General features: G+C 52.0%; 1 protein-coding gene across 3 annotated transcripts; it reads left to right on the top strand.

Moving 5' to 3' along the window:
• The first annotated feature begins 4,064 nt into the window (after nucleotides 1-4,064).
• Nucleotides 4,065-14,169, top strand: LOC119096868 (sugar transporter SWEET1). 3 transcript variants are annotated; one of them, XM_037219846.1, is made up of 8 exons: nucleotides 4,065-4,171; nucleotides 6,329-6,428; nucleotides 7,193-7,270; nucleotides 7,751-7,874; nucleotides 8,463-8,633; nucleotides 9,840-9,959; nucleotides 10,797-10,877; nucleotides 13,193-14,169. In XM_037219846.1, the coding sequence occupies exons 2-8, from the start codon at nucleotides 6,361-6,363 to the stop codon at nucleotides 13,217-13,219; spliced, it is 669 nt and encodes a 222-aa protein (XP_037075741.1). In that variant the 5' UTR covers nucleotides 4,065-4,171; nucleotides 6,329-6,360; the 3' UTR covers nucleotides 13,220-14,169. The 3 variants fall into 3 exon arrangements, with proteins under 3 accessions (XP_037075741.1, XP_037075743.1, XP_037075742.1); XM_037219847.1 differs by lacking the exon at nucleotides 4,065-4,171 and adding an exon at nucleotides 4,199-4,406; XM_037219848.1 differs by lacking the exon at nucleotides 7,193-7,270.
• Nucleotides 14,170-14,482: the final 313 nt, after the last annotated feature.

Raw genomic sequence — 14,482 nt, 5'->3', positions numbered from 1 at the left:
GGGTGCCTTCCATCAGATTCTCCCGAAGAGTCTTCCTTGGGAAGACGTAGGCCGGGGGTAGGTATGCCCCAGTGGCAGTCACAGCGACACACATCGTGACAAGTTCACCCCTCTCCGCAGAGGTGACCTTCCCGACCTGTTTGTCTCTCTTTCCAGCTATAACTTTTCCAGGTTTCTGTACAGTCGTGAATCCAGTTTCATCTAAATTTAAAATCCTCGCACCTGAGACTCCCGTCTGTTTCAGGACCTCAGACAGGTTTCCGAAGAATTCCTCGACATTGTGCCTGTTGAAGACTCCAGCTCGCGCGATGGATGTAGCTTCAGGTTTCCGCAGTGCCAGCTGGGTGTTCCTTTTCACGAAGGCCTTCATCCACTCGCGCCTCGCTTCTTCATTTTCAGCCCAGGAGGCGGGAAAATGTTGGTCCTTTTTATCTGCCCTTTAGTAGGCAATTTCACGTGTTTGCTTGTGCAGTTAAACCATAGAACATTTTCGAGCACTGCATCACATATTCACTGAGGGCTTGCTCCTCGTCAGCAGTGAAGATCTTCGAATGACTGTAGTTGGGCTTAAGACGAGCTGCAGGATCGACACTGTGCTTTGCGACATACCTTCCAAGGACGGTTTTGCTCACACTGGGGTTCTGCAGCTTTTCTCAGACTCACTCCCCCTTCTACAACATCTTTGACAGCCAGCAGCACTGAATCATGAGATACGTCCGAGTACGCCTTTTCTTTTCTAACGTATACACGTGACATGGTTTTGAAAGAAGAAAAAAGGTGAGTAAGTTTCGATAAAAAACAGTTTGTCAATTTACAGGTATGAATAGTATTATGCACGAGTGACATTAATGGTTCCTGCAGGAGGATTGGGACATCTGCATGACAAAAGGGACGGGTGTCCCGATTCTCCCGCAGCGCACGCTAGCTACTAGACGAGTTCTCCGCCGTTCGTCAGTTGCCTTATATAATTTGAAATGCAAGCAAGAAAATTAGCATTATGTTAGCTTACAATGTGAAATAGTTAAAAGAAAAGGTGGCTTGACATGAACAGCACACACAACTTGAAATACCACTCGAAAAGTATAGTTTTTTGGCACTCACCCCGTACAGCGTTCCTGTGCACCGGACAGGACAGTTGATAGTTTCCAGCGTTACTTGATACAAAAAGGAAAAACGTTTAAGTACAAGTGGTGATTCGGAGCTGCCCATCTCTAAGATATTTGCTTGCCCCTTTCTCCTTCGTCCCAAGTTCTCCCGCCTCTCCCCTACTTACTGACGGGTGTAACTTTGTTGGCCTCCTGTGGCGCCCATGATCGGTCAGGTTCCGTCCTATCGGCCTTAGTGTCGTCGTCCTAGAATAACAGTCGGGTATGCGCCGATGAATTTTTACGCACAATTGTCGAACGTAATTTTACATGCTGCTGTCGTCGTATGTGTCATTTCCGTTCGCTATTGAGTGTGCGATAATTATTAGACAAGAGCATCACGTTCTTAATACATTTTGTATGCGAGGTATTTTGTATTTCTTTTTAACGAAAGAAAAATTATGTATTAGTCATCAGCCATCAGTTGATTACATCTCAAAGCCGCCTAGCCGTAAACAAGGCAGGAGTCGAGCTCATGTTTGATGTAAAGGTTGCTAGCAGCCAACACATGTTATTTTGCCTGCTGTTCCGAAACTCTTAGCCTCAATATCGCAGGATATAAGGTGACCTGTAGAAAATGAACGAGCTCAATGTAGATGCATGCGTAAGTTCTGCTGCTCTGGCGCCTCGCTTCCGGCTCGCTGGCGCACTCAGTACGTCCAAAGTCATCTCTGTACTTGACAGGCGCCGAGTCCGTTCGCCCGGCTACCGAACACCGTGCTAGACGGACTGGCGCCGAAGGAATGTCTAGCATTCTTCGACAACATCATTGTCCACGGCGACTCGATCAGTCGGGCCCAGCAGCGCCTGGAGAGAGTGCCCACGCGTCTCAGCAGCGCATGCCTCACTCTAAACCCGGCGAAATGCCAGCTGCTCCGAACAGTAGTGATGTACCTAGGTCACCGAGTCTCAAAAGACAAAATCGGTCTCGATCCAAAAGAAATCTGCAGAGAGTGGCAAACTGACCAGTGTCCAGATAAAAAAGTAGCTCTTAAGCTTCCTGGTGTTGGCTGGTTACTTTCGCCGCTAAAAGGCTGCAGCATTCGTCAAGCTGAAGGACCTGCTCACCTCAGCATCGGTGATGCTTTTGCCTCGATTTGAAGACGACGCAGCGCCTTTTACTCTGGAAACGGACGTATCCGAACGTGGGATAGGGGCTTACCTTCTGCAGGTGCAACACAGACGAGAGAGGGTGAAAGCCTACGCAAACGCTACCCTTACTAAAAGCATAAAAACTACGCGGTGAGAAAACGAGAGCCTCTCACGGAGGTCACGTAATTAACGCGCTCAGGCCGCGGCTGCGAATCAGCCGGCAGAGGCCGAAACTACGAATCCCACATTAGCCCAGGCCGCGGCTGAACCGCCTGACAAGCCGGCAACAGCAGCGATACCGACCCCGTGCCCTACCCCGGCACGCGGGTCACGTATCCCGCGGCCCACGTCACCACCGTCCCTCCGTTAACCTGGTGCGAACCAATGAATCACCACCAAGTCCGAGTCTCCATTCGAATGCGTCCAGGTCCCGGATCCCGGTGTCTGTAGAGCGAACGTCTTCGAACGTTTATCGCGACCAGCGGAGCGCCCGAGTCAGACGACCTCCAGATCGATTTAACCAATGGTTGCGATAGCTGCGCGCATAACAAGATTCATGTTGTATTTGTATTGTTTGTGTCAACATCTTGGTACGGTTAGTTGTAATGACGTGAAAGATATCGTTTAAGAGCCTCTCTTACTGTGCACGTTAAGTTAGATTCGTGAGATGTGTTCATGATGCCATGGATTGTTCATTATGTCGTGACCGAGTAATTCAATATGGAGGGTATTCCTCTTTTAAGAAGGGTGTAGTGTAAGGTGTCAGAGAGCACCTGTGTGCTGCTGGTGAATGTTTGCTCAGTTTGGCGAGCGCCGCTTCGAGGCGCTCGCGTTCCCCTCCTCCTGTCCCAGGCGCCCCGTGTGAGGGAGGCGACCACGGGGGCCAGGAGGGGGAGGGGGGGGGGGGGGGGGAGAAACAAAGGAGAAGACTCACAGAACCGTCCAGCCAGCGCGAGGACGGACGCGCCGGCGGGACGAACTGTGTGGAGTGCCCGTGACGCGTGTTAAATACAGAAGTGGCTTTGGATATGCTGAGTGTACCAGTGAGCCGGAAACGAGACGTCAGAACAGTAAAACTAACACATGTAGCAGCACATCAGCTAGTATTTGGCACACAAATGCAGGTGCAATGCAGTGCAATGGACAAATGCAGCGGCAAAATGCGATGTTCTGCTTTCTCTGCAGTAATATAGCAATGTGTCATGGTTTTGACTCGACAAAAAATAAAAGCTTTTTCTTAGAAACCCAGGGACGCAAATGAAAGTGGACTAAATCCGGAGATAAAGATGGTTTTGGGATAGGTTAGATTTTTATCCGGATTTTGCTCAATTAATTCCTACAGATGGGGGGAGGAGGGGGGACTAAAGCAGCCCCCAACCGAGTAGGAGAGTATTTAAAACCTACAGTACCCACAGATAAAACTACGGTCGTCGTCATGGTGAAGACGTGCGAAGGACTGGACTGGGTGTGGTTTTCAGCCATATATGCGCCACCAGTCGCATCCTCTGTCTCTCTGTTATTGCTGGGATACGAACCGCATTCTTTTACGTGCGAGGCAAGCGCTTTACCACTGAGCCAAACGTTTGTCCAATTAATGCCCATTGGTCTTTGCCTGGGCCATTGCTATGCTTGCATGTGGGATATGCAGTATAATTAGACGAATGCTAAATTTCTGTTACTTTTGCCTTTGTCCTACATAAATACCTGTATAATTTTGTATTCGTAAACAACGCCTCTGTGACATAGAACACCATGGTGGGCTTTCAGTAGCATGTATTTTCTCGGCACTTTGTCCTTACGGTGTCCTCAAAATACTACTGTTAAGTGACCGAATGAGATGGCGCCTCGATGGGGAGGGCGCATATGCATTGTGAGAAGGTTGAGACACGCTTGAGCCCGGGCAGAGGTACGGGAGGAGGGGGCTGAACGTATAGGTGAGTAGACCGTATCTTTAAGTGGTGCTCTCTGGTGGTCTTTTCTTTACCTGCACTGCCTCACCATTTCGGTTACAGGTTTTGCTATTGCCGGTGTAGACCAAACGACCTTGCACTCCCATGGCGTAGTCTGGAGACAATCTGAACCATCCGACACAATATTTATTTAATTATCAGCATATGCGTAAGATATCTTTGAATATGGTTAGCAAATTCATTTAGCTCTATTTGCCATGTAAGTACAAAATATGGAGGTTTAATCCTCCTACACCCACTCAGTCCACATCAAGCAATGTGACCATATGTGGTGTGGACTGACAGTTGTCCTTTGTGAAGGTAATGGTCGCAAACCCTTTCAGCTAGCTGCATTGCAATGCTAACACACAAAAATCACTGGTATTTCTCTCAACAGTTCCACATAGACCTAATTTGTGGTTAGCAGTTGTGTCAAAATTTGGCAGCTGTAGAATGCATGCTGGGCTTGAATGTCTAAAAATGTGAATCCCTCTGCTGTTGGTTCAGCTTCACAGTTTCAAAATTTGAACCCTCCAAACAATCAGATATGCCCCCATGCCTTTGACTTGGCTCCAGGTCTGACTGTAAAGACAGAATTCTGGTGGCGTTCCCATGCGGCATGCCAGGGAATTGTAATTAGAGTTATTGCAGGGTATAGGCATCCATTGGCACCTAATGTTAGAAGAAATAATTGTGCATCATTCATCGTGTTTGGCAGAACGTGTCGTAAATAATCATAAATCAGGTAGATTCATGCTCCTACCTAAAAATTTTAATAACCACTATAGCTCCTGGGCGCCGCACACACCCGCCGCCTTGACTCCCCAGTGCCGTTTTGTGTTATTGTTGTGTAGTTACAATATTTCTGCTTATCAAGAGCCATAAAAAATGTAGGGGCAAAAATAACAATAATAATGCAATGAAAAATGTTTCTTATAGCATCTAGGTATGTTAACAGAACAGGCCAGAATAGTCCAGAACATAGCCTAACTTAGCCTAGCCTAACCTAACTTAACCTTACCTAGCCTAACCTAATCTAACCCAACCTAACCTAATCTAACCTAATCTAACCTAACCTAACCTAACCTAACCTAACCTAACCTAACCTAACCTAACCTCCCCGCCCTATCCCCTTTAACCCAGTGTCCCAGTGGCATCCATGTTCCATGTCATGTATACGTACTGTATTAAAAAGTTTTGTTTAGCCGCCATATTCTCATTTTGCTTTTTATTCCCACCCAAAAACATCATATTTGCCCACCATGTCAACCAATCTACAAACAATTCGGAAGACTGCTTGGATACGCAAGAAACATATTAAATTGGATTCTTGTTACCTTGGCCTCATAATTTTTATGGTTCTTGATGGGCAGTAATGTGTGATCATGCGTAGCAATGGTGCCGGGGTCGCGGTTGCTGCGTGTTTGCAGCCCTCAGATGTTTGCTATCGTAGTTATGTAAGTTGCAAAATAAGAGTTTAGATGACCTGTTTTACAATTAGTTACAATATGTTCTGCCTTACAAATGATGATTGATGTACAATGCTCTTTTTTAACATGAGATAGCAATGTATACCCTGACCTATTGCAAGGTTATTCCCCACTGATGCCTTATTTGTTGTGTATGTTGCATCTTCGATGTTTAAGTGAAGACTGCAGGGATACTAGGGGTGTATTTTAATGGTAATTATACCCAAAAGTTAGTGTTTGAATCACTTTTAATGGTTGTGTTTGGGTGTGAAATGACCTAAGTTGTTGGTGAGCCCTAAACTCTGAATCATCATAATCATCAAGGGCTGTGTTAGCTCACAGTAACTTGTGCCATTCTTCTCAGATGCCATGCTTGGGTTCTCAAGAATAAATCACCCTATGACTTTCACATAGCCACCATCATTCACATTGTATACATTACTGCTACCCCATAAGCAGGTTATGCCAGGTGCCATGTTCTGGTTGAAAATATGGGCTAATCAGGGGCTAATCAGGGCCCTGGAAGTTTAATGCTATATAGCACCCAGCAAAGCACCCAAGCTTTGTTGTCCTGTGCCTCCTGAATTGAAATACCAGCAGCCAACCATAACATACATAATTCACAATTCTGTTTCATAATGTAAGGGTAGTAAGATTCCGTCTTCCATTTCAGACTGCTACCTGCTGTGGTAAAACACATCATCAATGAGTTCCAAGGCCATCATATCTGTAACAGCCACAGTCAGCACCCTTTGCCAGTTCCTGACTGGTGTGTAAGTATAATCAACATGACTGGGAGGAACTTGCTTGAATTATGCCATTTGCCCACATTTGTGATGTGTGCCATTTTAATGTTCTTGAAACTGCAGGTGGTGGGGTACATTGTCCATCACAAAATTTCATGTTATTCTGGAGCAAGAACCTGTTGGGGTCATAAGAGAGAACATGGGACATTCTTAAAAGTAATTCATGTTAGATGAGCCAATGCCATTTGTTTTTGCTTACCAAAGGCCTGGAGCTATAAGCATTTTTCAAAACAGGAATTCCATTTGTATTGTGCTACATGAGGTATTATGTCCAACCAAACACAGAGTGGCACCAGCAGGAGGAGGACAGGACATGGCTCATTGTTGTCACCATGCCTAGTCAAATGATAGTTTTTCATGTCCTCCCCTATGGAGAAGGCAGGTAGGCAATTTGCCTGCTTTCACTTAAGTTCAAGTTTGTCAGTGATTGAAAGACCAACTGTACTGTTAGAGGAGTGTGTGACATCGCTGGTCATCTTTGCCTATTTTACTGCACAGCATGCTATCAATTGCACATTTGTTTTGAGAGGTTCAAACTGGCAAGTGTGTTAAGATAGAATGGAGAGAAATGCCGGCAATCATGCCACGTCGCGTCACGGTAGTGGCCTGCAGTGGTTTGTTGGTGAGCGTGCAACTCGGGCCAGCTGAGGCTGTGCGTGGCCGGGCGGCGTCGGCACGCGTCCCGCTCCCGACAGGCAGCGAGCGCCCCTGACGCTCGCCGGGCCACGCAGGCCCATATGCCTGCAGGTGCGGAGGCAGGGCGAGGCCGGCGAGATATCCGGCCTGCCGTTCGCCGCCGGCTGCCTCGGGTGAGGTCCCAGCCGAGCCGCCCGTGTCGGCCGGTCGCGCTGTACTAGAGAGCGCGAGGTGGCTGTGCTGGAGTCGTCTCCCCCGACCCCGAGTGGATAATCTTTTGTTGTTGTTTTGCTGAAGTTTTCACAATGCATAATCACTGACCAGTTCTGGCGTCCAAAGGCAAAAAGGATTAAGTGCTATGTTAATCAATGTCTCTTAGGTCTCTTTGCTTTTGGACGGTAGAGTTGCATTGCGCTAACTGCTCTGGCTGTGTCGATGGGGCGTGCTCAGGATGTTCAGTCACGTGAGGTTAGTCTGGTTGCGTGCCCGATCTCTGCAAAAGGGATACAGTGTGGTCGGATATTGCTGCGTACAGCCACGAATAAGCCGCTCGATGATGGGTGTTTGTGTTGTCCATGTTGTGCGTGCTTCCGTGACCCGTGCAGTGCACCAGGTCACGTCCGAGGCCTTATCCCGTCCCCTTCTGGTTCCAGATGCTCCCTCTGGCTCAAGTACGGCCTGCTAATCGGGGACCCGGCCATGATCACCGTCAACTTTTCAGGCCTGGTTCTGCAGGCCTGCTACCTCGCCTTCTACTACCGCTTCTGCTTCGGTGTGGTCAGTGCAGGGACAGCTGATGGTTCTGGTGGATGGGGACACGACTGTTACCCGTCTCTTTTCTGTGGATTGCCATACTGTTCGTGCAATCTGGAGATGGGGCGACCTGGGCCGACCCCCCTTATCTTGATTCAGACTCCGCCCCGCTCATGCCACCCGGGGGTGTGCGTATGGGCGACTGAGAATCGGGAGCAGCTGTACACACCCGATCAGTTTAGAAAGCACTCAGCTGACAGTCAATTGTGGCGAAGTAGAGCCTAACCTGATTGGAAGTAACTTCATGATTAATCTCAGATATGTGTTATCATCATCATCACCATCGTCATCGTCATCATCATCACCGTCACCCACCACCAGCATTATTATTATTATTGTCGTCATCATCATCATCATCATCATCATCATCATTAAACAAATGTTCCAAACATCACTTGGCCTTATGCCTGGCGGGGCATAGCGGCAGATTTCAGAGTCCAGTGCAGTGCTTAAGTGCCCCGCCTACCTTGACCTGTACGTCCGTGAGCCTGCGGCGGCGGTGGGTCCGGCGCGTGCCCGGCGTGCTCCTCACGTGTGCCCGCCGCTCGTCAGGTGTCGCTGTCGGCGGTGCGGCGTCAGGTGCTGACGGTAGTGGCGCTGGTGTCGACCGCTTACTGGTACATGGACGTGTACGAAAAGGACCGGGCGCTGGCGCAGTACCGACTGGGCTGCGCCGCCGCGACCGCCAGCATCGGCTTCACCGCCGCGCCGCTCGCCTCGCTGGTGAGTCGGGAGGCGGACCTGCGGGGAGTCGGGACGCCCCAGTCACGGCCGGTGGGCAGCCGTGGGGTGTGGGGTCGCCGGCGATCTCCGTCGTGTCAGCTGTCAGCATAGGACCGTTGACGGAGGGCGACTCTCGGAGTGGGGAGCCGTTGAGTGTGGGGTCGCCGGCGATCTCCGTCGTGTCAGCTGTCAGCGAGGACCGTTGACGGAGGGGGACTCTCGGAGTGGGCAGCCGTGGAGTGTGGGGTCGCCGGCGATCTCCGTCGTGTCAGCTGTCAGCCGTCAGCTGTCGGCGTAGGACCGTTGACGGAGGGCGACTCTCGGAGTGGGCAGCCGTGGAGTTTGGAATCAATCACAATGTCGAGATCGAAAAGTGGCAGTCAAAAGTCAATGAAGAGTTAGGGACCGCGGCGTCGTGGAGTTGCTGACAGTTAAAAGCCTGAAAGTGTGGAATCAAACATGTTCGCTGGTGGTGGTAAATCAAAGACTAGAACAGTGTGGAGTCAGACATGTTGGCTGGTAGTGGTAGACCAAAGACCAGAATCAATGACAGTGGCATTGAGGCACGAGTCGGTGACAGCACGAAATTGGGACTCCGGAGCCAGCAACCGGGGATCGGAGCAGGCATCCAGTGACATGAAGGCCGCCTGCTCGCTGGGGCAACTTTAACGACGAGATCGGCTGACCGGGGGTCAACGACATTGAGAGCCAGAACCTGTGTCAGTGATGGTGAGGGGACAGACGCGTGCCGTCGGAGACAGCGGCGGAAGGGGAGGGGGTGTCTCTGAGCCCTTTACGGACTCGTTGTTGGCCCCCAGCCCGACTGGAATTCCCAACGCCTTGTCCAGGCGGGCTCCGCGACACCAGCTGGTGCTGTCCAGCTGGTGCTGTGTCCGGGCAGGGCCGCATCACCAACCATTGCTGTGTCCGGGCGGAGCCGCATCATCAACCGGTGCTGTGTCCGCGTCACCAGCAGGTGCTGGCGACGCGTTGTCCGGGCGGGGCAGCATCACCAGCTGTTGCTGTGCCCGGGCGGGGCCACACCATCAGCCGTTGTTGTGTCCGGGCGGGGCCACACCATCAGCCGTTGTTGTGTCCGGGCGGGGCCACACCATCAGCCGTTGTTGTGTCCGGGCGGGGCAGCATCATCTGCTGATACTACGTCCGGACGGGGCCGCATCACCAGCCGGCGCTGTGTCCGGACAGGCTGAGGTGATCCGCAGCAAGTCGACCGAGGTGCTGCCGCTGCCGCTCATCGTGGCCACGTTCGCAATGATGCTGCAGTGGTTCGTCTACGGCGTCCTCATCGACGACGCGTTCGTCCAGGTACGCATCCGCCGCAGGCGACCCGAGCTGGTGCGCAGCCGCCGGGATCTCGTCTGGGACGCCGAGGGGCGGCAGGCTCGCTGTGATCGCGCCGCTGCGCCGTGCTTGAGCCGTTAGTGCTAACACGTCCGGCTTGTTTGTGTATGCGCTGCGTTGAGTGAGCGGTGGGTGAAAAAACAATGCCCTAATTCAGGGCTTGATCTTGGGAGATTTACTGGTCAGATAATAACACTTTTCACATGTTTCGGTTATTGGAAAAATTATATCTGCTGGTGTACGATCTCTTCACGCAATTCATGATTGTTCTGTTCGATGTTGTGGCACGAAATATACAATGGATCCGTCCCTCTCGTCCTCTATCTTGCTTCATCCTGCATCCTCGCGACACCCCGCTTTATCCTCGCGACTCCCCGCTTCATCCTCGCGACACCCCGATTGTCCGGGGCAGGCTGCATGCTCCAGCCACGGCTGGGCCGAGAGCCCCGTGGAAAGGGGGACCCCGACCGAGCACCCAGCGCGCATGCGCGGGCTAAAGCTCGGCGGTTGGCCTCGAAGCGTATGCAAGTCTATCCCACCGTTAACCATTGTCCTTCGTCCCATAGCCCTGAAATGATCATTTCTGGTCGAAAGGGCTCTTATAAAAAACAAACATATAACGTCGCACGCGGCATCAGGTGACTTGTCTGCCGGCCTGGGGCTCTGGATAATTCCTGCATGTCGTTTTTCCATGGGGTGCCCTGCTATACTCACCGATGATGCCGGCCAGCGCCGATGAAATGCTATAAAGACTGGTCATGTTACGTTTCGCTGTCAGGTGAACCGTGCTGTGTTTTGCAGGTACCGAACTTGGTCGGCACGTTCGTCAGCGGCTTCCAGTTACTTCTGTTCGTGGTTTACCCGCGCACCAGGAAGCAGCACGTGAGTTAGAGCAGTCCACACTGACGACGTCACGTGGGGACACGACCATAGCCCGAATAAGGACCATCCTTGGACAAGAGCAGCGGCACCGGCAATGCCATCTGCCGGCCACGATGACTACTTGAAGTGCCTCCTGCCTCGCTTGCCAAGCCTTTGCTCTAGATGGGGGTGGAAAGAAAGTGTTTCGGTCCATGTGACTCAGGTCTATGTTTTGTTACTGAGAAAATCACTGAAGCTCCTACGCCACATTCCGACCAGCTTGTTCACTCGGTTAACGTAACAAGGCAAGGTGAACGTAACTCATTTAGCTAACTCTTCTAGCTTAAACTCATTTGACGGTCTCCAACGCGCTTACTCATTTCGCTCGCTCAAGAGATTCTAACGGCGCTTGGTCGTAGATTTGTTCATAACAGGACTCGCGATTGTGTTACTGCTGTTGACATTAAAAAGCTTATTGTAAGGGTTCGGCTGCTGTGCCATTTATGTGAAAACTCAAGTACGACGAATGGCTCAGACATACGGTGCCTTTTTGTGTAGACAACCGTGCGTAGTACTGGCTGTTTGGCTACCGAATATCGCTTTCACGTGTGATAATGTGACACTCAGCGTGGGCGGGACTGCACGCTCCCAGAATTATAGGTAGTCGTGGACTCTTTAAAATGTTAGCATGGATACGTGTGTTTATCGATCGCTCAACACATAGCATAGCCGCGAGTGAAACATGTAACGCGTTGAGAGTTAATTTGGTGTGTTGTTCATGCACTTCCTACATTTTCACATCAAATGACGGCGTACTTTAAGCGACCGCCAAGTTGAAACCATTCTCATGAACTGGACGGGGCGTTCGTCATGTCTCCAGTGCACTGGTGTGAGCATGAATAGTGCGGGTTCGCCGGGCGCCCTCTCCGAAGCTTGGGTGCGCGGCAGGACAGCCACGCCCATGGTCCGTTCGGCCATTATTGTCCAGGGTTTGTGAGGCAGCGACGGCTGCGGGTACTCGTCCAGATGTCACGCGCTGCTCCGTTGGGTATTTTTGCTTTGGGCAAATTGTAGCAATTTGGGTTTTCGTTTTGTTCGCTAATAGTGTTACGGCGTGACTGCGGCCGTACATAGTGCGTCGCGTGGAGCTCTTGGCCAGTTGGTGCCACTGAATGGAAGGACTGGAGGGTGATGGCAGCAAAGAATACCGACCGGCACTGTTTGGCTGTGCAGCCAGCCACCGACACAGATGGCCAGGCCAGTGACCAGTACCACCTCCAGCCGATCACGTCGGCAGCAGTTTTATGGGTTGGCAGGATTAAAAGGTTATCTGGCGAGTGTGCGCTGCAGGACTTCGTGGTTTGACGCAATCTGGCACGACAGACCTCCGAGCTCCATGTCGCTACAGTGCAGGGGGCACGTAAGTGCATCGTTTGCATTACATGGGCTTGTATCGTTCTCTATCCTGCCTAGTGTTTCCTTTTCGTTGGCTTGTTCGTGTCTTCGTTAATATTGCTGCTAGATGCTGGTGTAAGGTTCGTTTTTAACCGGCCGGTGGCAAATGCTCTTATCACGCGCTGTTGAGCACTGACCACGCGGTTGTTGTCATGTCAAGTTTCGCGGTTCTTGGACTAATATATTGGTTGGGTCGTGCATAATCTTAGTTGATTGTCCTTCGGAGTCTTGGCAATCATGCCTCGGCCTGATCAGAATGTTAGCGTCAATGCATTTGCCCGGGACTTCAGATGCCAAAGTTGACATTGATGCATGGCCACTTTTTATGATAACAGGCCGGGTATCTCCATGGAATACCATACACAACTGCCAAATTTATCCCGCTTGTTTAATGTGGAAGTGAAACGTGTTACGTTGTACCATGTGAGTACATTGTCCATAGAAGACGCTACACAAGTCCTACCGGCGTAGCCAAGCGCAGCTTCAGCTGTAGGAGTGTTTGCAGTTCCCGCTGCCGTGATCACTCAGAATGCTGCACTGGCCTGCGCTGACCACCACCTGTCTGGTGTAGCGTCGATTACGACGGTGCAATAATGGTCCTCCGCTGCCAACTGTCAAAATCGCCAAACTCCTCACGGCGTGTCGAAAAGTCGTCGGCATCGCTGTCGAGGAAGTCGTCGGAGAAGTCGTCAGATAAGTTGTCGGAGAATTCGTCAGAGAAGTCGCCAGAGAAGTCGTCAGAGAAGTCGGCATCGTCGCCGTTGAGCGCTGGACGCTCTGCAGCAGACTACTTGTCCACACCCGACTCAAACAGCAAACCACCGGTCCGGGCGTGGCAAGTGTTGGCCGCCGTGCGCTAACCGGCGTGTGGCCTGTTGCAGGTGGCTGCGGCCGTGACCCGCATATGAGGCCGGCGAGACCGGCCGGCGCCCGTGTCCCGCGCGTCTCGCCGGCCCCGTCGGCCGTGGCACGCCCTTCGAATGACATGACTCTAAAGGCGTGAGGCGCCACGGAAGCGTCGTTGACAGCTGCGAAGAGGCATGCGGCGAGAGACGCGCAGCGCCAGCGAGGAGCCCTCGCCGCTTCGAATCGAAACTCTAGCGCTGGTGGCGCCATTACATACAGCACTACGGCTGCGGTACTGACTGGCTCCAGTGGGCCGCGGTACGAAGACTCCAGGGCGGAGTCGTGCCGGCCCTCCGGCCTGCCCCTTAGAGTGCGCAGCCTGACGTGTCGCGGGACCCCACGGGCCATGGAACGGCCCCACGGCTGCGCGCTCCGTTTCAAAACCTCACAAGTACCTACTTTAAATATTAGGAGGGTAGAGAGAGCTTCCATGATGGTCTGGGCCCAGTGCCTTCTTCCATATCTGGCGGTACATTTCCCCTAGTACCTGTTGCATTTGCGTGCTGTGCCCAGTTGCTGGTACACATTCTTAAGCGCCATGATTTTACGCGCGTCGTATTACGGAGAATCAGGGCAAGACGGAGCATATATTTTAAACGTTGACGGGTGAGCGCCGCGGTATTCGTGTTCGTATTGACGCGAGCTGCCAGCTGTGATGAGTCTTCCTTACCGTGTGCTGGCAGCGCGTGTGTTTGTGCAAACGTGGGGGGGGGGGATGGTGCATTTCGTGAGCGGTGTTCCAAGATGACAGGGCGCGAGCTTCCACTCTCCGCTGCATCAGCGTGGTCGTGTTGGGTGCGTGACGTCATCGCGTCTCATGGATGGACGACGATGCTGCCGCCGGGTCCACGTGGGGTGCTCAACGTGTGTGACGTCGACTGTCACCGCTGTGATAGCGGCAGCTCCGCTCCACCGTGCTGTTGTGTTTTGTAAGTTTTATGATACACTGAGCCGAAGCAGTGACGTGTTTCGACCGACGGTTTGGGTAGAGCGCTCGGCGCGCGCCGCCGGCGGGCGGCCTCCTCTGCCGTGCGCCGGCCGCCTGGCCCACGTCTCTGGACCGCAGATGCCGCCGAGGAATGCCCCTCAACACGGGACAAGTGAAGGGACTTCCGTTGCGTCGGTTGTCGGGCTTCTGCCGGTGACGGGACAGTTTATAGCGCGGCGTAGCTCACAGCGCAGAACGCTGGCGTGACAGCCTCGCGCGGAAAGCTGGGGTTGGGGGGGGGGGGGGGCAGAGTCAAACTGTCTCCCGGCTAAGAGCG

This window comes from Pollicipes pollicipes, unplaced genomic scaffold (assembly GCF_011947565.3).
Source record: "Pollicipes pollicipes isolate AB1234 unplaced genomic scaffold, Ppol_2.1 Scaffold_4295;HRSCAF=5057_pilon_pilon_pilon, whole genome shotgun sequence".
NCBI lineage: Eukaryota > Metazoa > Arthropoda > Thecostraca > Pollicipedomorpha > Pollicipedidae > Pollicipes > Pollicipes pollicipes.
Note: the sequence above shows the minus strand (reverse complement) of the source record. Positions and strands in the feature narration are given on the sequence as shown.

Excerpts from the sequence above, each read along its gene's own strand:
- LOC119096868 (XM_037219846.1), top strand. The coding sequence starts at position 6,361 with ATGAGTTCCAAGGCCATCATATCTGTAACAGCCACAGTCAGCACCCTT. Across the intron at positions 9,960-10,796 it reads TCGACGACGCGTTCGTCCAG|GTACCGAACTTGGTCGGCAC; the intron begins GTACGCATCCGC and ends TGTGTTTTGCAG. Across the intron at positions 10,878-13,192 it reads CGCGCACCAGGAAGCAGCAC|GTGGCTGCGGCCGTGACCCG; the intron begins GTGAGTTAGAGC and ends GGCCTGTTGCAG.